The sequence below is a fragment of the Caretta caretta genome, chromosome 2, assembly GCF_965140235.1.
Source record: "Caretta caretta isolate rCarCar2 chromosome 2, rCarCar1.hap1, whole genome shotgun sequence".
Classification (NCBI taxonomy): Eukaryota; Metazoa; Chordata; order Testudines; family Cheloniidae; genus Caretta; species Caretta caretta.
In genome coordinates this window covers 135,762,609-135,785,343 of record NC_134207.1, presented here as the reverse complement: position 1 = coordinate 135,785,343, position 22,735 = coordinate 135,762,609, and the positions used below count along the sequence as shown (strand labels likewise).

Here is a 22,735-nt window from a genome sequence, read left to right as displayed (position 1 = left end):
GTTCTGATTTAAGGGATGTGCCACAGTCTGTATTTTTTGTACCAACAGGGTTACCATACCTCCGTATTTCCCCGGGAAATTTAAAATTTAAATTTAAAAATTCCTCCCGGACCGTGATTTAAGAACCAGAAAGCCTGACCTGTCCGGGAAAATACGGGTGTGTGTTAACCCTGCCTCAAGTTCTTTTTTAAAAAGATGGGCCTGAACTAGAAATGAGCTCCGTTTCACATGTGTGGGTCCCCGCCACTCCTTGGGGGTATGCTAGGTTGACCAGATGTCCCAATTTTATGGGGACAGTCCTGATTTTGGGGTCTTATATAGGCTCCTATTACCCCCCACCCGCTGTCCTGATTTTTCACATTTGCTGTCTGGTCTCCCTAGGGTGTGCACGTGTGGGTCCCAGCTGCTCCCTGCCCCCCTCATTGAAGCAGGTGTGCAGGGTTACTGCCCTGGGAACTGCAGGACATCAGTGGATGTGGGGCTAGCTGCAGACAGGGGTGTGGGGCAGGGTCAGCTGGAGGCAAGGGGTGCAGGGCTGGCTGCAGGCAGGGCAGGGGGTGCAGAGCTGGCTGGAGACAGAAGGGTGTGGGGTTGGCTGGAGGCAAGGGGGTGTGGGGCTGGCTGGAGACAGGGCAGGGGCCGACTGGAGGTAGGGGCTGGCTGCAGGCAGGGCAGGGGGGTGCAGGGCTGGCTGGAGACAGGAGGTGTAGGGGGTGGCTGGAGGCAGGGCAGGGGGTGGCTGGAGACGGGGGCTGGCTGCAGGCAGGGGGTGCAGGGCTGGCTGTGGGCAGGGGGTGCGGGGCTGGCTGCAGACAGGGTGGTGGGTACTCACGGGGAGAGCAGCCTGAGCAGCCCAGGCCCAGCAGAGCAGCCGGGGACCCACCAGGCAGCAGCGGGAGCCCCAGGGCCAGGAGTCAGGGGAGCAGCAGCAGCAGCAGGGCTCATGCCTAGAGCCAGGCGGCAGCCCACATGGCTCCCGCAGCGCCCCCGGCGGCCGGAGGAGGAATTACATCACTTCCCAGCCAGAGCCCATCAAAGCCTCAGCGCCCCCTGCAGGGAAGTGGGTTAACTGCTTCAAAATTTAACAACCAGTTCCGGTGAACTGGTGCAAACCGGCTCCAGCTCACCACTGGACCACTTATTAATTTCACATAATCCAAGCAGTGATCAAATGACATCTTTCAGTCACTAATGATGTGGACTGGGATTCAGTTGGTGAGCTTACCTTTTGGGGGCAACCAAGGAATCTGAATTCTTCAATCACAGCATATTGTCCAGTTAGAACATCTTAGAACAGTCCCAATATTGTCTCTTGCTGTAACCCTTCTGCCAGGTGGAGTCAGCAGCAACAAGGGCCGGCTTCAATATTGGGAGGTTCCTCTTAACAATACAAAACAGAACTGGCTTGAGCCCCACCCAGTAACCTGGAAAAACTTAAAACTACCCCTAGGAGTCTGTAAGACAGAGGTGGACAAACTCTGGCCACAACCACATCCATCCTGACTGGCCCTTAAGCTCCCAGCTGGGGAGGCTAGCCCCCGGACCCTCCCCTGCTGTCCGTCCTCCCCCGCAGCCATGGGACCGTGTGGGCAGTGCGGCTGGCTCTGGGTGACGCAGCTGCCAGTCCTGCCACTCTGAGCTGCATGGTAAGGGGGCAAGGGGCGGGGGGGTTGGATAAGGGGCATGGGGTCCCGGGGGCAGTCAGGGGACTGGGAGCAGGGGGCAGTTGGATGGGGCGGAGGTTCTGTGGGGGGCGGTCGGGGATGGGGAACATGGGTGGTTGGATAGGCGTGGGAGTCCCGGGGGGGTTGTCAGGGGGTGGGGGTGTGGATAGGGGTCGGGGCAGTCAGGTGACAGGGAGCGGGGGGGCGGGGTTGGTCCCAGGAGGGGGTGGCCAGGAGACAAGGAGCAGGGGGGATTGGATGGGTCGGGGGTTCAGAGGGGGGCAGTCGGGGGGCAGGAAGTGGGAGGGGATGGATAGGGGGTGAGGGGCAGGCTGTTTGGGGAGGCACAGCCTTCCCTACCTGGCCCTCCATACAGTTTTGCAACCCCGATGTGGCCTTCAGGCTAAAAAGTTTGCCCACCCCTGCTCTAAGAGGTATTGCTTCCCCCCTCACAAGCAATGAGACTGTGTATGACCAAAAAAAAGCAACTTTTAATAAAAGGCATTAATTTGGGAAAACACCAAAAGCATAATTTGAAAGCATGTGACCATGAGCAAAAAAAGTATAGGCAGGCCAAAAAAGAATTTGAAGAGCAAGTAGCCAAAGACTCAAAAATTAACAGCAATTTTTTTTAAGTACATCATAAGCAGGAAGCCTGCCAAACAATCAGTGGGGCACTGGACGATTGAGGTACTAAAGGAGCACTCAAGGAAGACAAGGCCATCGTGGAGAAGCTAAATGAATTCTTTGCATCAGTCTTCACTGCAGAGGAAGTGAGGGAAATTCTCACACCTGAGCCATTCTTTTTAGGTGACAAATCTGAGGCACTGTCCCAGATTGAGGTTTCAATAGAGATGGTTCTGGAACAAATTGATAAATTAAACAATAAGGCCCCAGGACCAGATGGTATTCACCAAAGAGTTCTGAAGGAACTCAAATATGAAATTGTGGAACTACTAAGTGTGGTACATAACCTATCAGCTTCTGTACCAGATGACTGGAGGATAGCTAACGTGATACCATTTTTTTAAAAAAGGCTCCAGAGATGATCCTAGCAATGACAAGCTGGTAGGCCTAACTTGAGTACCAGGCAAATTTGGTTCAAAGTATAGTAAAGAACAAAATTATCAGACACATAGGTGAACACAATTTGTTGTGGAAGAGTCAATATGGCTTTTGTAAATGGTACTTATACCTCACAAATCTATTAGAATTCTTTGAGGGGATCAACAAACACATGGACAAGGGTGATCCAGTGGTTATAGTGTACTTGGACTTTCAGAAAGCCTTTGACAAGGTCCCTCACACCAAAGGCTCTTAAAGGAAAGCAAGCAATTATGGGATAAGAGGGAAGGTCCTTTCATGGATCATGGTTAAAAGATAGAAAACAAAGGGTATGAGTAAATGGTCAGTTTTCAGATTGGAGAGTGGAAAATAGTGGTGTCCCCCAGGGATCTGTATTGGGACAGGTGCTGTTCAACATATTCATAAATGACCTGGAAAAGCGGGTAAACAGTGAGGTGGCAAAATTTGCAGACGATACAAAATTACTTAAGATAGTTAAATCCAAAACAGACTGCGAAGACTTACAAAGGAATCTCACAAAACTGGGTGACTGGGCAACAAAATGTGGATAAATGCAAAGTAATGCACATTGGAAAACATAATCCCAACTATACATAAAAAATGATGGGGACTAAATTAGCTGCTACCACTCAAGAAAGAGCTTGGAGTCATTGTGGATAGTTCTCTGAAAACATCTGCTCAATGTGCAGTGTTAGGAGCCATTAAGAAAGGGATAGATAAGACAGAAAATATCATAATGCCACTATATAAATCCATGGAGCACTCATACCTTGAATACTGTGTGTAGTTCTGGTCGCCCTATCTCAAAAAAGTCATATTGGAATTGGAAAAGTTACAGAGAAGGGCAACAAAAATGAATAAAGGTGTGGAACAGCTTCTGTAGGAGGAGAGAGAGAAAAAGATGGGATTTTTCAGCTTTGAAAAAAGGTGACAAGGGGGGCTATGACAGAGGTCTAGAAAATCATGACTGATTTGGAGAAAATGAATAAGGAAGTGTTTCTTATTCCTTCACGTAACACAAGAGCCAGGGGTCACCCAATGATATTAATAGGCAGCAGGTTTAAAACAAACAAAAGGATGTACTTCTTCACACAACACAGTCAACCTGTAGAACTCATTGCCAGGGAATGTTCTGAAGGCCACAACTATAATGAGGTTCAAAAGAGAACTAGATAAGCTCATTGAGAATAGGTCCGTCACTGGCTATTAGCCAAGATGATCTGGGATACAACTCTGTGCTCTGGGTGTCCCTAGCCTCTGATTGCCAGAGGCTGAGAGTGTCTGACGGTGGATGGATCACTCAATGATTGCCTGTTCTGTTCATTCCCTCTGGGGCACCTGATGTTGGCCACTGTTGGAAGACAGGATACTGGGCTAGATGGACCATTGGTTTGACCCGGTATGGCTGTTCTTATGTACATTTAAACACCCACCCCAGAGTACGTTGGAAAGTGTCTTTTGCTCTCACCTTGCAGTGTGAAAGTCCAACAAATGTTCCTTTAACTTGCCATTGCCCTCTCCTTCCACTTCACCTTACTCATAGTTACTGTGCTAGGTCAGTGAAGGCCTGTAATTCAGAGCTGTGTTCATGTGAGTTCACCTCGCACCCCGGGGAGTGGGCAAAGGCATCAAGCAGTGCCTCAGCTGCTGCAGCCATCTCAGCAACAGCCATCTCACAGTTGCTGCCACTCGCTCTCCTGCCATTGTTCACTCTGCCACTGCTGGCCACTGCCACCACCATTCATTCTGATGTCACATTCTGACGTTCACCATTAACCCAGCTCTCAATTATTTCAGTAGGTAGTGGGGAACCTCCCTGCAGGCTGGGTACTCTCTTTCACCACCATACTGTCACTGTGCTCAGCACAGTGGTTATCGGTGGTTTCAGCTGTAGTGATCACTTAACAAAGACTCTCAATGCGTGTAGTCAGCTCTGTCTTTAAACAGTGGAGAGAGGAAGGATCTTTAGACAGAACCCACACCACCAGGTATAAACACCCATTCCCATCCTCTCTGTTTTTCAAGTGGAATTTGGCATCCCTACCCACTGCTTAAAGAGTGAAGTTCAGTATGGGGTAACCCCCATCAATCAGGGCAAATTAAGTACAGTTCTGCTGCCCTTTACTCAGATAACCAGGATAACAACATTCTATTACTCCTGCATTCAAATACTAGAGTGATTTGTAACCCAACACAAGCTCAAATTGATCATTTTGACAGAGCAGTTCCCTCTGCTGTGTACCTAAGCAGAGTAGGTGTGCCTATGCAAATACAGTCTGTTCCTCCAGCTCACCACAATATGTCAGCGGAGAGCTCATTCACACCCTGCTTACATGGATAAAGTTCTAAAATTATCAGGCTGTAGCTGAGAGCTAAGATTATTTATTTAGTATGACCCTCCACACTATTAAAACAGTGGTTCACATCAGATTAGGAAAAAAGCCCAACAAGTGGCGGCATTAACTTGACTGAAGTTATTTTTTTGGAATAACAAACATACAATTTTATATAATGAAAGATAAAAACTACCATATTTATTAAATGGTTTTACAAACAATTACTATAATAATAATAATAATAATTAATAAGTATTCCATGTTTATAAAACAGTAATCATATTAGGTAAAGTGCTGCAAAATATTTTAAACAGTTTAAGACATTTTGTAATTTTCCAGTTTCTGGTTACCTGGATAGATTGTATCTAGAAACCATTAATTGTTTTCATATTAAATAAATGGAGATCAACATACATCTGTTCAACAGAGTGCTTAGTTAAATGGACATTTGTCTGGAATAAGTGCAAAATGAACTAAAGAAGTAAAATCTGTATTTTTTCATATTTAGTAATGTCCTATTTATCTGTGCTCAAATAAACTAAGCTATCCCTCCTCATTATAGACTCAATTGAAAAAAGAAACAAGCTCACTAAACGATGAAAGGTATGCATTTATGATTATATATGTGCCAAAAAGGCTTCTATATCCCAAGTTTAAGCTTTTTGAAAGGTTCCTTTATTCTGGATTTAACATATTGTTCAAGAAACAGGAGTGACATAATTACGGCCCCCAGTTCAGCCATCCTTACTAGGACAACAGGCTCAATGAAGTCAATAGGAATTTTATTGAGTAAGAAGGACTGAACTAGGGTCCATATATACTCTTCTAACAAATGGAGAAATCCCTTAAAGATACAATCACCATCTAGCTCGATATGTGTTTATTATATTTTTCAATATATTGTGTCAAAACTGTTTTCTATAAGCAAATATACACTTTTACACTATTTAATTTACTCATACAGCTTTGTTTCTGTAATTTTATTAATTTTTGAAGGTGGGTGGACTCTTGGTAGGAAAGAAGCTATGAGAATTATTGCGAGATTGTTAACTGTTGTAATTCTTCAGTAACTTATTTTGTTGCTGCTGCTGAGTGCAGCAAAATTAATATCCCTAATATTAATTCCAACTGAACACACTCTGGACGGGATCTTTTTGAAAGCCAGAAAATGTTTCTTTGTGCTCAAATATCCAACTAATGCAAAGGGAATGCATAACCAATATTTCTTAATTATTTCTGAACCAAGTACTTCTGACTTACGCTGTCTTTTTTTGAGAAAGTTCTGCAGAAAATCATGGCATGCTCAATTACTTACTATTCAGATCCCAAAGCCTTCTTTTTCAGCTCTCACAGATGCTCATGGGTCAGTCTGATATTAATAAAGTATGAAAGGATATGCTATAATTTTATTACTACCAATAATTTTTACTAAGTCCTCTTCTTCCAATCCTGCAGTATTTGGGGTCTTGAACAAAGAGTTAATTATACTTTAACTACTATAAAAACAGAAGAACAAAATATTTTAAAAAGCTAAACACAGGGTAATGAGCAATTGTGCTCCCACATTTCAGTATGTTGTATGTTCAGATTTGTTTTGCCTTGCTTCCTTATGGACAATTCAGGACTTATTCCACACTAGAACACGTAGTCCAAATTGATTTACCTTTCTATCTTGAAACCAGAAAATGGATCATTTACAAAAAGTCTGAGCAACTCCTCCTGCAACTGCTTTTGTTCCTTGATGTAATTTGCATTTCTGTAAGAGTGCCCCTGTATTTTATAATTTTGTAACCACAAATATTCTTCAGAAAACAATAAAGTGCACACTTGTTACAATGCCACCATTGACAGCAAGCCTCATCATCCACTTACAGTCTTGTTAAAAACCTCCCCCTCTCCAGCCCTGCCCATCCAGTTTCTTCATGTGTTGTAACCTGTTAATCTTCTTGTTACTTGTACCATCACACAGGGAAGCATACTATTGTCATGATGTTCTGTAAAGCTTCATTGGTGACTTGTAACTTGTACTCGTCTGACTATGTAGATTGTCTTAAACATGCATTAAGGAAACAGTGTTCTTTATTCATCTGAAATTGGGTTTACACTCACTAATTTCGTGGCCACAGCCTTTGTGTTTGTTTGTTTGTTTATTAAATGGGAATGCACAAGCTGGGAAAAAGTCATAAAAAACTTAACAGCTAACAACATATAAAATATGTGGCTGTATTTTATTTATTTTTCAGAAACTTGTATTAAATGTCAGGATGATGTAATTTAAAAAACTACGTTTGTGGGCTTTATATCCAGTTTTCACTTCTTTCAGGATGGGTTAGATAATGAAGGCACAGGCTCACTTTTGTACTGATAAAGGACAGCAAACACAGTTAATATGCATTACTGACGCATAAGCACAAGCAACAATAAAGCTAGTGTCAAAAGTCTTCCATAGCTTTCCTTTACCTAAAATCTTTTTGGCAATCTGTCTAGCTTTTAAATGCCTCAGAAAGAAAAACAAATTTAAAATGGTACTATTTTAAAACAAGTTTTTTTTCTAAAAATAGTCTATTATGGAAGAAAAGCTGACCTTGTTATAAGCTTGGTTTATACTTTCCGACAGTCCTAGATAACAACATTCACCTGTTAAAATGCCAGCAAATAGGGAATCACAAAGATTAGTGATAACAGCTGACATGGTCCCTCAACCCTGCTTACAATTTATAGCACATTAATAAAACTAGCTTTACTTCTTCCTATTAATCTTTGTTTACCTTAAATGGGCATTGCCTTTCATCTTTGTTTAAAGGTGAACCAAAAATCTTGAAAAAAATGGAGTAAGTTACTTGTTTAAGATCCCAAGCCAGTCTGAGTATGTGAGGAGTTAAAAATTACAAATAAATATTTTTAAACAAGTTCCTCCTTCACTTGTATGCCAAGAAGTTTCTGTGTTTCTTCTATAACATCTGGCCTCACTGAACACCAGATACATCTTAAAGAATAACTCTCCAATGACTTCAATTAGTAGTGATAGCAGCTGTCTCATGAGAAAAACAGAACCTTGACTGCAGGAATTGGCAGGTAAAAAGCCTCTCTCCTCACCTTTAATATTCTTGGCTTCCCTATTCCAAACTAAAATTAAAAAACAAAACAACAAAAGCCTTGTTCAGTTTACATGATATTCATAATCTCAAGTGTAACATTGTTTTTGCCTTGCTTTTTATGGACATTATTGCCCAGTACCAGACTCTAGCAGAAAATACAGCAGGTGGTCAATTTAGTAGCATGCCATTTCATAACTCTACAAGCCTAAAACATCAGAGATAACTTGGAAATGTATCAGCTTATCAAAAAATTAATTTGAAAGTCTACATATGCAACAGAACTTTTGTTAATTTTGATGGCGTTGCACACATCCTTAAATTCAAGGCTTATGCTAATAAAGTGTTCATTGACATCAAACGTGCCACAAACAATAACCATAGGGATCTAGATATTTCACTATAATAGAGGCAGATAAGAAGATTTTGCTTATCTCACTGCATCCTATTCATAATTTCTCTTCACTATACATATTGTTAACTGCTTTGGATGCTTGAAAACTAAGTGTAAACAAACAGAAGGTGGAGAGCATTTTGGCTGAGGACCCCAAAATCTAGATTTGGCAATTTAATTTTTTCTTAAATAACAACTGACCTCTAACATTCATCAGTGACCAAAGAGTGGCTAGATACTTCATTTCATGCTACTACACTGAGGCATAACTATCAGAAACATTAAACTATCAAGGTCAGCTGATATGTATCCAATTAATTCACTCTGTGTAAGGAAATTATTACAACACATCTGAAGTAATAGTTAAAGCTTACAGCTGAGCATTTTCCTTTTTTGCATTTGATTTTTTGTTTCATTTCTGCTATGTTACTAGCTCCAATTTCCAGGTTAATGACCTCCAAGCAGATTTGAAAGGAAGCCTGAAGATTTCTTTTTTTCCTGTGGCTTTTCTTCTTGGCCTTGTGTAAGCCCCAGTTCACCCTCAATCTGCTCAAGCTCTGATTGGTCAAGCAGTTCAAAATCATCAGCTTCTTCTGCGTCTGTCTCCTCACTCAAACTGGGGACTACCGGTGAGGGTGCTTGCCGTGTGGACTGCAACTGGTCTTTGATGGCGGCAGACACTGCAGCTGCAATAACATCACCAGCAATATCACTCACTAAGTTAAAGGTTTGGTCACTGGTCAAAGGAAGGGAAAGGCCTGTGGCAGACTGCCTCTCTTTCCTCTGTCTGGGAGAATGAGCCACTTTGGAAGGCATCTGTTCCTTTTTTCTCTTCTGCTGGATGGGCATGCCAATGCTTGAGTCATCATCATCATTTGTTCCTGCACCATTTTCTAAAGAGGGAAATTCTGCAAGATCTCTGGCAAAAGCTTCTTCATGATCACTAGGTCGGTCAAAATCTATTAAGAGATTAGCAATTGAAAATACTGTTAGCAAACAAGGGAGAATGAAAGAACACAATTATTATTAGTAAAGTTTATTCCCTACCACAATTTTGTGATTTAACAAGGAGAGCTTTCTGACACCATTCAAATTAGATGTTTCTCAGATTATATACTCAGTATTTCAAAGCTACAAACATCACTGTTGCTCAAAATCTGACTATATTACTTCAGTGAGAAAACAATAATATAATGGGAGAATGTCAGGTTAAAAGTAAATATTAAAAGCTTCCTTAGATTATTAAAAATGTAAAAATTAAATTTCCTTTTACCGTTTACACTGTTTACATTTTACTTTTCACTGGGCCTACAAAATGAAAATTTCCTGGTGAAACTCATCTTGTGGTCCTCATGCATGAGCACCATGCTGATGGGGGTCGGTTGTAAAATCTGCTCGGGAATGTCTGAATCCATAAACAAATCTCTTTTCATTAAGGTATGAAAAAATATCATGAAAACATTTTTGTTAACATCAAAGTTGTATGTAAAACATCCTCCACAAATATTGAACACAAAACCTTAGCAAAACTGACCAGTGTAGTTTCACTTTTAATTGTTAAAAGTAAATTGGATTTCAATGGTTTTGTTTTTAGTAATCCAAAGTGTTATTAGTAACATAATGAATTTTTAAAAAAATTAAAACTTCACAAAAAGAAAAGGAGTATTAGTGGCACCTTCGAAACTAACCAATTTATGTGAGCATAAACTTTCATGAGTTACAGCTCACTTCATCGGATGCATTCAGTGGAATACAGTGAGGAGATTTATATATACACAGAACATGAAAAAATGGGTGTTATCATACACATGGTAAGGAGAGTGATCACTTAAGATGAGCTATTACCAGCAGGATAACACCCATTTTTTCATGTTCTGTGTGTATATAAATCTCCTCACTGTATTTTCCACTGAATGCATCCGATGAAGTGAGTTGTAGCTCACAAAAGCTTATGCTCAAATAAATTGGTTAGTCTCTAAGGTGCCACTAGTACTCCTTTTCTTTTTGCAAATACAGACTAACACGGCTGCTACTCTAAAACTTCACAGTGTGCTTTTATGACCCGATGCTAGAGTCCTTACTCTACTAAAACACCAACTGACCATAGGCTTGTAAACCAGGCCTTAAGGAAATGAATTAAGGAGAATATATATGAAAAGAACCTTTGTTCTAATGTGCACTGAGGATATAAAAAAAAATTAATCTGATTGAATTTATTTTGTTTCATAAGAACAAGTGATGAGGCGTTTTGATAAAGGCTAAAAGATATAAAAGCCCTGAAGTTTAAAAGATTAAAATGAATCATACATATTTATCATTAACTTGTATTTTTCCACCAAATAGTGCTGTTTGATTACAACTTGTGATAGCTACTTTAAAAAAAGAAAGAATTAAATGATGTTGATTTGGCATTTATAACTATCCTGCAATACTATCCTAACTTGTAATTTTAAGTAACCTCCAGCTTAGAAGAAAAATACAGGACCTGCAGAATAGAAGAACAACTAACTGAATAGATTACATCAAGACTACTGTAGTGACACCAGATACAGCATATACAATATCAGTAACATTTATAATACTCTATGGTCCTTCTCTTGATCTGGCTAGCTGGAAGTTCTCCATAACCTATCCAGAGTGCCAGATACTGAACTCCTTACTTTTCTTCTACTCAGTCCTCACTCAGGCAAATTCCCACTGGGAGATTGGTTGAGTAAAAACAGAGTAAGGATCTCATGATTTAGCCTTTAAAGAGGTGTCCTTGAGTATCTCCTAGCCTATGAGCCTCCCCCTCCAATCCTGGCTCGATGCTGTCCATCTCCCGCAAGATTCTATTATTTGGAGCCCATTAATGCTTTTCTTTAATTGACTTCTGGAGTGGTTACCCAACATATCAAGATATGCTCTTCCTCTTCCTTCCTTTATACCAACATGGCACATACACACACTCCAAAGAGCAAGAGGATAAATCCTATTTTTCCATGCTGCCTGAGAACTCTGGTGGAGATAGCTGGTCTTGCTGGTTATGAGCATGTTTAATTTAGTCTTTGCTGCTGATGTTATTTAAGTTATACATTAATGTGCTGCATAATGTACAAGACACAGATAATCCTTGTCCAGCAGATGTCCCCAAAACACAATAAATTAAACCTATTGCGGTATACACCTCTACCCTGATATAACGCAGTCCTTGGGAGCCAAAAAATCTTACCGCATTATAGGTGAAACCGCATTATATAAGGGTAGAGGGATTAGAGTGTACAAAGAAATAATGTTTTTTGAAATTTTACTAGGAAAGATATTTTTATTCCTTTAGGATAAAAATGTTTGTAAACTTGCAAACTAAATCATTTTTGTTTGTAGGGGCAGAGGGTTTTGGGCAGGGGCACAGGAGGGAGGCAGGAGCAGAGTGAAGCGGCAGCGGCGGCAAAACCGCCCAGCCTGGTGGAGCACGTAGCACCCCCTGGCCGGGGCACAGGAGGCAGGGAGCTGGGGCCAGGGCTGCAGCACGGACCCGCTCCCTCTGGCCCCAGGCACCCAGGCTGGGGCATGAACTTCCAGCCATGAGCCGCCCCCCGGGTCGCCACAGCCTGGCCGAGCCTCCTATGCTATCCCTGCACATCTGAATCGACCCCTGTTCCCCCTCCCCCTATGGCCCCATTATCCAACCCCTCAGCCCCGGCCCAGCACCCTTAACACACTGCTCAGAGCAGCGTGTGGGAGCCAGACATGCTGATCCGCTGGAGCGTGCAGCCACGCCCCCCAGAGCGCTGTTTTACCACATTATATCTGAATTTGCGTTATATCGGACCGTGTTATATTGGGGTAGAGGTGTATTTTAATAAAAAAAAGTCAGCTTTTACAAGGAATTGTCATGTCCTGATGTACCCTAAAAATTTTAGATAATTTCCAGTAATGTAATAAATGAAGACTTAAATGAAACCATTACATACCATCAGATGTGTCTGTCTGTGGAGTGTATCCCTCAGATAAATTAAAGGTCCCATTATCAGTCCAAGATACCTCTGATACATCTGTGTCAGACACCGATAGCTCTTTAGCAATAACTGTAGGACTAATCTATAAATATATAAAAATACATGAAATGTGGCATTCTTACACTCAGAGAATTCATTTTACAGTTAAGTTAATGCCTAGACATTGAAAAGCAATGTAATGCATCTTGCTTGTGATATCATGTAGACCAGGGGTGGGCAAACTATGGCCCAGGGACCACATCTGGCCAGACATTTTAATCCAACCCTCAAGCTCCTGCCGGGGAATAGGGTCTGGGGATTGCCCGGCTCTGGCGCTCCAGTTGGGGAGCGGGGTCAGGGGCTTGCCCAGCTCCGTGCGGCTCCTGGAAGCAGTGGCATATCTCCCATCCGGCTCCTACATGTAGGGGCAGCCAAGGGGCTCCGTACTCTGCCCCCACCCCAAGTGCCGTCCCCACAGCTCCCATTGGCTGGGAACCACGGCCAATGGGCCTGCAGGGGTGGTGCCTGCGGACAGGGCAGTGTGCAGAGCTGCTTGGCCACGCCTCCATGTAGGAGCTGGAGTGGGGACATGTCGCTGCTTCTGGGAGCTGCTTGAGGTAAGTGCTGCCCGGAGCCTGCACCCCTGACCCCCTCCCCGACCCCCTGCCCCAATCCCCCTCCTGCCCTCTGAACTCCTTGGTCCCAGCCCAGAGCACCCTCCCGCACCCCAAACCGTCATCCCCAGCCCCACCCCAGAGCCCGCAGCCGGAACACTCACCCCCTTCTACATCCCAGCCCCCAATTTCATGAGCATTCATGGCCCGCCATACAATTTCCATACCCAGATGTGGGCCGTGGGCCAAAAAGTTTGCCCACCCCTGACATAGACAGTCTTTCCAGCTTAAATGTAGAAACAAGTAGGTAACACTTACAGTACATCTATGCTGCAGCTGTGAGCATACCTCCCAGCTTAGGTAGACAGACATGTGCTAGCTCTGCTTGAGCTAGTGTGCTAAAAATAGCAGTGTAGCTGGGGGTAGAACTGGTGGCAGTTTAGGCTAGCTACCTGAATATGTACCCAAGGGGCTGGGCAGGTTTGTACTCAGGTGGCTAGCCCAAGATACTGCCCAAGCTACTCCCCAGCTACACTGTTATTTTTAGAGCACTAGCTTGAGCAGGGCTAGTGCATCTGTCTACCTGAGCTGGGAAGCTGCAGTGTAGATGTACCTTAGTGGTATGATGTATTTGAACATATGCAATTATAAAACACATTTTGATGTCTCTGATGTTATCCCTGCTTGTTGCTCCAGCCTCCTTTCCCACCATTTGAAATCAGACTATGCTAAGCAAGCCCGGGAAAACACCTCGCTCATAGATATATAGTCATTGTTTACTCTCAGTCATATTTTATGTAGATGCTTATTCTATTTGCAATGAGAACTGCAGCACTCTGCAAATACAGCATGTGTATTCATGCTTTATACACAAAGCAAAACCAAACCTAGCTAAACTTGAAAATAATTATTCTGATAATGTTTTATCTACATATGTCCAGTCACACTAGCTATAGTTTTTTATCCTATTGAAAAAAAACCTTATGCTTCAGAGCACAAAACTACCATTAAGTGCTCAGGATTGACTTCCTCTACAGCATCTAGTAGCATCTGTTGTCAGAGTCAGGTTTCAGGAGTACATGGACTATTTGGTCTAATCCAGTATGGGAATTTCTAGCCCTAAGAATTGATATCAAATAATTGTCATTTAATGCACTCTCTCTGACTATACTGAGAAGAGCCATGGTATACAGTTATACAGCATACTAACATAGGCTGGAAGTATTTTAAAGTCTTTTTGTTGTATGTATTATCAAAGCTACATAACTCTGCAAAGGCTGCACGGTATATTCATTTACATGCAATATAACACCACATAAAAAGTGGTCATATGGGTTTAAATGATTCCGCAAGTCTTTGACAAAATATGTGGTTTAACAATAGAAAGAAGTTGTTCCTCACCTTGTGCGTCCCTGTGAGTGCTCCACTGTAGGCGTCTGCATCCCTGCACTGGTGATCAGAGAACTTTGGTAGCACATGCACTAGCTCTCTTCGTGCTGCGCCATGAGGCTAGCCAGTATGCACGGGCTATCCATCCTTCTCTACCAAAAAGTCCCATATTGGGAACTGTGAAGTGGAAGGGAGAAGGGCAGGTTGTGGAGCACCCCTAAGGGGACACATCTTGAAGAACCTCTTTTACTGCACAAGGTGAGTAATTGCTTCTTCGAGCAGCATCCCTACGGGTGCTCCACTGTACCCCTTTTGGAGGGCTGGACTGTGGTGGCCATGCCTGCAGACTGTCAACATCAGCAAAATGTCTCAGAGCCCGCAATCAGATTACCCTGATGGGCCACATGTGACCTGCAGGTTGTCCACCACTGGTCTAAGGAGTGCCGGGAGGTAACTCACACTTCCACCAGTATAAGGAGTTTTTGATCCTTGTAGGTAGTGACAGGGATTTGTCCAGCCTGTCTCCGTTCGATCTGTGAACCGAACTGAACCACAGTTGGAGGTATCACATGCGGAGTCTGGTGTGTGGTATCACAGCCGTTCCTGCCACCATATGCCCCAACAGTTGAAGGCAAAGTCTGGATGGTATCTGTGGACTGCATTGAGCCGTGTCTATGAGTGAGATGAGGGATAGGAACCTGTGTTGAGGTAGGAAGGCTTTGGCCTGTAGAGCATCGAGGTCGGCTCCTATGAATTCCAGGTGCTGCACTGTCCTGAGGGTTGAATTCTGGGTATTGATCTGTAAGCTCAGTTCTGTAAACAAGTGTATTGTGGTGTCAATGGCTCGATGAACCTCCTGAAGTGATCAGGCTCTGCGGAGACAATTGTCCAGGTATGGGTAGATCATTATCCCTTGTGAGTGTAAATGAGTGGCTACCACTGGGAGAACTTTGGAAAATACTCTTGGGGCCAATGAGAGTCCGAACGAAGGACTCTGTATTGGTAATGGTCGTGTCCCAGAGTGAATCTGAGAAATCGTCTGTGAGCTGGTTGGATCGAAATGTTAAAGTAGACATCCTGTAGGTCAAGGGCTGAAAACCAGTCTCCCTGTTCCAGTGATGGAATAATCATCAATAAGCTGACCATCTTGAACTTCTGAGCTTTGACAAACTTGTTGAGAGCTCTGAGGTCCAGTATGGGTCTCCAACCTCGCTTTCTTTTGGGTATTAGGAAGTAACGAGAGTAGAACCCTTTGCCTCATAGATGTTGAGGTACTGGTTCTATGGCTCCTAACTGGAAGAGTCGATCTATCTCCTGTCGTAGTAGACTCTCGTGAGAAGGGTCCCTGAAGAGGGACAGGGAAGAGTGTGGTGGAGGGGGCAGGGAGGTGAAGTGGATGGAGTATCTGGATAAGATGATCTCTAAGACCCATCTGTCCAACGTTACGTGTTCCGAGGCATTGCGCAACGCTGCCATATAGGTGCACAATCATAGTCAGTTGCAGGGAGTGGTCTTGTGGCACCTTGGTCTGCCCATCAAAAGTGGTGCTTACCGGCAGGGGGCTGGATCGAAGATTGTGGACTGGATGGCTTGAGCTTTGGGAATTTCCCCTTTTTTCTTTGTGGCTCATAATGGTGCTGTTATGGTAATTGAGTCATATATGGTCTGTGTTGGAATTGGGCGCTAAACCGTCTCTTTTGCCCTGGTGTATAGATTCCCAGCAACCTGAGGGTGGCCCTGGAATTCTTCAAGGTATGGAGGGAGGCATCGGTCTTCTCAGCGAAGAGCTTTGCATCCTTTTAGGGGAGGTCTTCTACTGTGGTCTGCATCTCCTTCAGGAATCCTGACAAGTGGCGCCATGACACCTGCCTCATCACCACAGCCATGGAGATGGATCTAACTGCCATGTTGGTGGTGTCGAGGGCTGACTGTAGCAATGTTTTGGCACTAGTTGTCTCTCCTTAATGATGGCCTTGAAGGATTCCCGATGACTCTTTGGCAGTTTATCAATAAAGTCATTCAACTTACTGTAGCTTGTATAATCGTATTTTGCCGTGAGAGCTTGATAGTTGGCAATGCGGAATTGTAAGGAGCATGAGGAATACACCCTCCTGCCAAAGAGATCAAGGCACTTCCTATCCCTGTTGTAGGGTGTTGCCCTGGAATGGTGTTGTCGGCCATGGGAATTTACGGCATCTATCACAATGGAATGGTGGTGGATGGGAGAAAAGGAAGTCGGATTCCTTTGTGGGGACATAATATTTCTTGTATGCACACTTACATGCTGGAGCTATCGATGCCGGGGTTTGCCACACCGTTTTAGCCAGGTCTAAGATGGCTTCACTAATTGGGAGGGCAATCTTCAAGAAGGATATCAAGGAGCTGGTGTATATCCTTGACCTCCTCCAGTGGATGGAAATTGTCTACTAAGGACAGTCGTAAAGGCATGACTGCTTCATCCGGGGAAGAGAATATGGCTTTAGATGTTCCGTCCTCCTCTGTGTCAGTCTTTTGCTCCTCCATTTCCTGAGGCTCTGAGGCCCTTGTTGCCATGGCCAAAGGAGTGTTCTGGGAGGGTTTTCGGGCGAGGCTCGAAGCTTGCGAGGCAGGCTCTCGGTGTGCTGCCTACGGGTCCCAATATGGCCATTATGGTGGCATATGGCCTGGTAGAGGTTCCCATGGGTGGCTGTACCAAGATGGTGGTGGTATACCATCTGCTGGTACATTCCCAGATTCTCTTGATAGTTGGAACCATACGGAGCTTGGGAGGAGCCCTGTGATACTTCCTCTGGCTCACTATCTGACCCCTCACTAGATAGTGGAGGAGCATGGCATGATTGCAGGGATATCCCCTGCGCCCAGCAAAAACATGATGCCCTGATGTTGGTAGTGAGCAGTGAAGACTCAGCTGCCTTCATCATGCAGAAGTCTCTGGTCTGGTGGAATTCCGCTGATACCGATCCTTCTGGTGTCAGGGGAGATGGAGACCTTGCCTGTTCCGGTCTCTCCAGTGCTGGGCGGGCTACTGTTGCTAGCAGTACTGAGGTTGACTTGCATACTAGGAGTATCTCCCTCGGGTGTTTGTCCTCATCTTTCAGTACAGATGATTCAGTGCCCATGCCCAACGGGTCTGTGGGCCTGTGAGTGGTACTGGATACCAATGGTTGCCAAGAGGCGTGAGTGCTGGATTGAGCTCTCGGTGCCAAGGATACTGAGTGAGATGGCTATTGCCTATGGCTATCCCTATCACTGCTCTCTTTTTTTGACTTGAGAGAGGAGTCCCCATTCCGTTTCCTCCACCCACTGTCTTTCGAAGTTGAAGGCTGTGGGGAAGACCGTCCACTGGAAGCTTGAGGTCAAAGAACTGCCTCCATGAAGATACTTTTTTGGTGAAGCTCTCTGTCCTTGAGGGATCTCGGCCAGATCTGCTGCCAGAAGGTACACCTTTGTTTGATGTAACCCTCGCGGAAGGAGTGGATGCACTGAAAGTGCTTGTTCGCAACAGGGATCACCTCGCTGCAAGTGCGGCACTTCTTGAAGCCAGGGGAGCTGGGCATACCCTTTTTTGGGGGAGGGGGTGTCCTCCCGCTCATCGGGGGGTTGACAAAAGAATAAAGTCCTTTTCTTTTTCCTTTCCTTTTCTTTTTTTTTTTATGCAACAGATAAAAAAAGCAAATGAAGAAAAGAGGCTTCAGAGGAAGCTAAAAATTTAGCAATTGTAAAAGGGGTTAACGATCTGTGAACAGACAGCTAATGGCTCGTCTCTAGCCAGGGGTGGCTGAGAAAGAACTGAGGACAGTTAGCCTGTGCATACTGGCTAGCCTCCTGGCACAGCATGAGGAGAGAGAAGGCATGTGCTGGCTCAACAGACACTGCTACCAAAGCTTTCAGAGTAGCAGCCGTGTTAGTCTGTATTCGCAAAAAGAAAAGGAGGACTTGTGGCACCTTAGAGACTAACCAATTTATTTGAGCATAAGCTTTCGTGAGCTACAGCTCACTTCATCGGATGCATAAAGTGGAAAAAGCTGTAGCTCACGAAAGCTTATGCTCAAATAAATTGGTTAGTCTCTAAGGTGCCACAAGTACTCCTGTTCTTCTTATTGCTACCAAAGTTCTCCTATCAGCAGCGCAGGGGTGCAGGCACACCTACAGTGGAGCACCCACATAGACTCTACTTGAAGAAGGTTTCGTTACATATTTTGAGGTTAGAGAGGGGGCGCGACAAATAGCAAAATGAATCTGCTTTACAATGATGTCAGTTGGGCCTCTAGGCATTATTGTAATAATAATAAGAATCTGTATCTCCACTCTTGAGAAGTGGGATAGATTCAATTGCTGTGAAATTCTGGTATAGTTCTTATGCAGCAAATACCATAGGGGTGTAACATCTTGTAGCTTCCCCAGATGAATAGCCCAGTGGGCCACAGATATTTGAGGGACCTATAGTCATAGATGTGGTTAGTTTGTGTGTCAGTTTCTCAGGATGGAGATAATATGAGTCACTTTTAGAACATGTGATGCACATGGCTGTGTTCCTGGTCAGCAACAGCATGTCTCTTACTGGGGGGGAAAAACACAGACACCAAGAGAAGTTTTCATGGTTTTCAGTGCTTTTTTACATAAACGGAAAGAGCTGGCTAAAATCCAGTCACCTTAGGACACAGGGCTGATATGTCTAATTCACTGTCATCTTCTGTGGATTTTGGTTTTGCAGTTTCTGAAAGAAAGAAAATTACAGTTAGTTATTTTCTAGCTTATCCTGATGACAAAGCATTTCTGAGTTATTTCTATTGACTCCGTTGAGATACCGCTCCTTAAATAATTCAGTCATATTATGGGCTTCATTTGTTAACACAATGAATGATTCATATATTATATACAATAGGCTGGTGATGTAAAACAAGCTGACTCAGAAGCTGGATATTTATTGAGATGTTATTCTGTAACATATATAGCCAGAGAGACAACATTCTTCTGCACCATCTTCCTGCATACTCATCTGCCTTTATTATGTTTATTTCTTTTAAAAACCTGTTACTCCTTGCTGTGTGAAGTGCTTTGACACTATACATCCCTGAAAGTACACTGTGAGTTCAAGTTAACACAAATAAAACAATTCAAGTAACTACAATTCAAAACTATGCCTTCCACATAGCTAGTCTAGTGTTGAGATGGCTGTATTTTATGGATTTAAAATAGGCAGTGGGTATGCAAGCTATGCTATTTTCATATTGATTAAAATGTATGTAATTTCTGGATATGTGCATATAGGTCTTCATGCACAGGATTTTTCCCTCCTTTGTATCCACTCATTCTTTCCCTTGCATTCATACTACCTACCTTAAAATTTGCACTGAAAGTGACTAAGCCCTGGTCTACACTAGGACTTTAGGTCGAGTTTAGCAGCGTTAAAATCGATGTAAACCTGCACCCGTCCACACGATGAAGCCCTTTATTTCGACTTAAAGGGCTCTTAAAATTGATTTCCGTACTCCACCCCTGACAAGTGGATTAGCACTTAAATCGGCCTTGCCGGGTCAAATTTGGGGTACTGTGGACACAATTTGACGGTACTGGCCTCCGGGAGCTATCCCAGAGTGCTCCATTGTGACCGCTCTGGACAGCACTGTCAACTCAGATGCACTGGCCAGGTAGACAGGAAAAGAACCGCAAACTTTTGAATCTCATTTCCTGTTTGGCCAGCGTGGCAAGCTGCAGGTGACCATGCAGAGCTCATCAGCAGAGGTGACCATGATGGAGTCCCAGAATCACAAAAGAGCTCCAGCATGGACTGAACGGGAGGTACGGGATCTGATCGCTGTATGGGGAGAGGAATCCGTGCTATCAGAACTCCGTTCCAGTTTTCGAAATGCCAAAACCTTTGTCAAAATCTCCCAGGGCATGAAGGACAGAGGCCATAACAAGGATCCGAAGCAGTGCCGCGTGAAACTTAAGGAGCTGAGGCAAGCCTACCAGAAAACCAGAGGGGCGAACGGCCACTCCGGGTCAGAGCCCCAAACATGCCGCTTCTATGATGAGCTGCATGCTATTTTAGGGGGTTCAGCCACCACTACCCCAGCCGTGTTGTTTGACTCCTTCAATGGAGATGGAGGCAACATGGAAGCAGGTTTTGGGGACAAAGAAGATGATGATGATGATGAGGTTCTAGATAGCTCACAGCAAGGAAGCGGAGAAACCGGTTTTCCCGACCGCCAGGAACTGTTTCTCACCCTGGACCTGGAGCCAGTACCCCCCGAACGAACCCAAGGCTGCCTCCTGGACCCGGAAGGCGGAGAAGGGACCTCTGGTGAGTGTACCTTTTAAAATACTATACATGGTTTAAAAGCAAGCATGTGAAAGGATTACTTTGCCCTGGCATTCGCGGCTCTCCTGGATGTACTCCCAAAGCCTTTGCAAAAGGTTTCTGGGGAGGGCAGCCTTATTGCGTCCTTCATGGTAGGACACTTTACCACTCCAGGCCAGTAACATGTACTCAGGAATCATTGTACAACAAAGCATTGCAGTGTATGTTTGCTGGCGTTCAAACAACATCTGTTCTTTATCTCTCTGTGTTATCCTCAGGAGCGTGAGATATCATTCATGGTCTCCTGGTTGAAATAGGCTGCTTTTCTTAAGGGGACATTCAGAGGAGCCCGTTCCTGCTGAGCTGTTTGCCTGCAGCTGAACACAAATGTTCCCCGCTGTTAGCCCTGGGGAGTAGGGAGGGTTGAGGGGGTAGCCACGCGTTGGGGGGAGGCAAAATGCGACCTTGTAACAAAAGCACATGTGCTATGTATGTAATGTTAACAGCAAGGTTTACCCTGAAAGACTGTAGCCACTGTTTTATAAAATGTGTCTTTTTAAATACCGCTGTCCCTTTTTTTTTTCTCCACCAGCTGCATGTGTTTCAATGATCACAGGATCTTCTCCTTCCCAGAGGCTAGTGAAGATTAGAAAGAAAAAAAAAAGCACTCGAGATGAAATGTTCTCTGAACTCACGCTGTCCTCCCACACTGACAGAGCACAGATGAATGCGTGGAGGCAAATAATGTCAGAGTGCAGGAAAGCACAAAATGACCGGGAGGAGAGGTGGCGGGCTGAAGAGAGTAAGTGGCGGGCTGAAGACAGGGCTGAAGCTCAAATGTGGCGGCAACGTGATGAGAGGAGGCAGGATTCAATGCTGAGGCTGCTGGAGGACCAAACCAGTATGTTCCAGTGTATGGTTGAGCTGCAGCAAAGGCAGCTGGAGCACAGACTGCCACTACAGCCCCTGTGTAACCATCCGCCCTCCTCCCCAAGTTCCATAGCCTCCACACCCAGAAGCCCAAGAACGCGGTGGGGAGGCCACCGGCCAACCAGCCACTCCGCCACAGAGGATTGCCCCAAAAAAAGAAGGCTGGCATTCAATAAATTTTAAAGTTGTAAACTTTTAAAGTGCTGTGTGGCATTTTCCTTCCCTCCTCCACCACCCCTCCTGGGCTACCTTGGTAGTCGTCCCCCTATTTGTGTGATGAATGAATAAAGAATGCATGAATGTGAAGCAACTATGACTTTCTTGCCTCTGCAAGCAATGATTAAAGGGAGGAGAGGAGGGTGGTTAGCTTGCAGGGAAGTAGAGTGAACCAAGGGGCGGGGGGTTTCATCAAGGAGAAACAAAGAGAACTTTCACACCGTAGCCTGGCCAGTCATGAAACTTGTTTTCAAAGCTTCTCTGATGCGTACTGCGCCCTCCTGTGCTCTTCTAACCGCCCTGGTGTCTGGCTGCACGTAAACAGCAGCCAGGCGATTTGCCTCAACCTCCCACCCCGCCATAAACGTCTCCCCCTTACTCTCACAGATATTGTGGAGCACACAGCAAGCAGTAATAACAGTGGGAATACTGGTTTCACTGAGGTCTAAGCGAGTCAGTAAACTGCGCCAACACGCCTTTAAACGTCCAAATGCACATTCTACCACCATTCTGCACTTGCTCAGCCTGTAGTTGAACAGCTCCTGACTACTGTCCAGGCTGCCTGTGTACGGCTTCATGAGCCATGGCATTAAGGGGTTGGCTGGGTCCCCAAGGATACATATAGGCATTTCAACGTCCCCAACAGTTATTTTCTGATCTGGGAATAAAGTCCCTTCCTGCAGCTTTTGAAACAGACCAGAGTTCCTGAAGATGCGAGTGGCCCTTTCCC

At 44.5% G+C, this 22,735-nt stretch overlaps 1 protein-coding gene across 3 annotated transcripts in view; it reads right to left on the bottom strand.

The window, feature by feature from the left end:
• Positions 1–5,116: 5,116 nt before the first annotated feature.
• The window catches only part of RETREG1 (reticulophagy regulator 1), a 145,209-nt gene continuing 127,590 nt past the window's right edge, over positions 5,117–22,735 (bottom strand). For all 3 annotated transcript variants that reach the window (XM_075125433.1, XM_075125434.1, XM_075125435.1), the window contains 3 exons: positions 19,208–19,272; positions 12,529–12,655; positions 5,117–9,534 (listed from right to left, as the gene is read on the bottom strand). In XM_075125433.1, the coding sequence (XP_074981534.1) occupies positions 9,023–9,534; positions 12,529–12,655; positions 19,208–19,272 (704 nt within the window). In that variant the 3' untranslated portion in view covers positions 5,117–9,022. The remainder of the gene's footprint in view (positions 9,535–12,528; positions 12,656–19,207; positions 19,273–22,735) is intronic.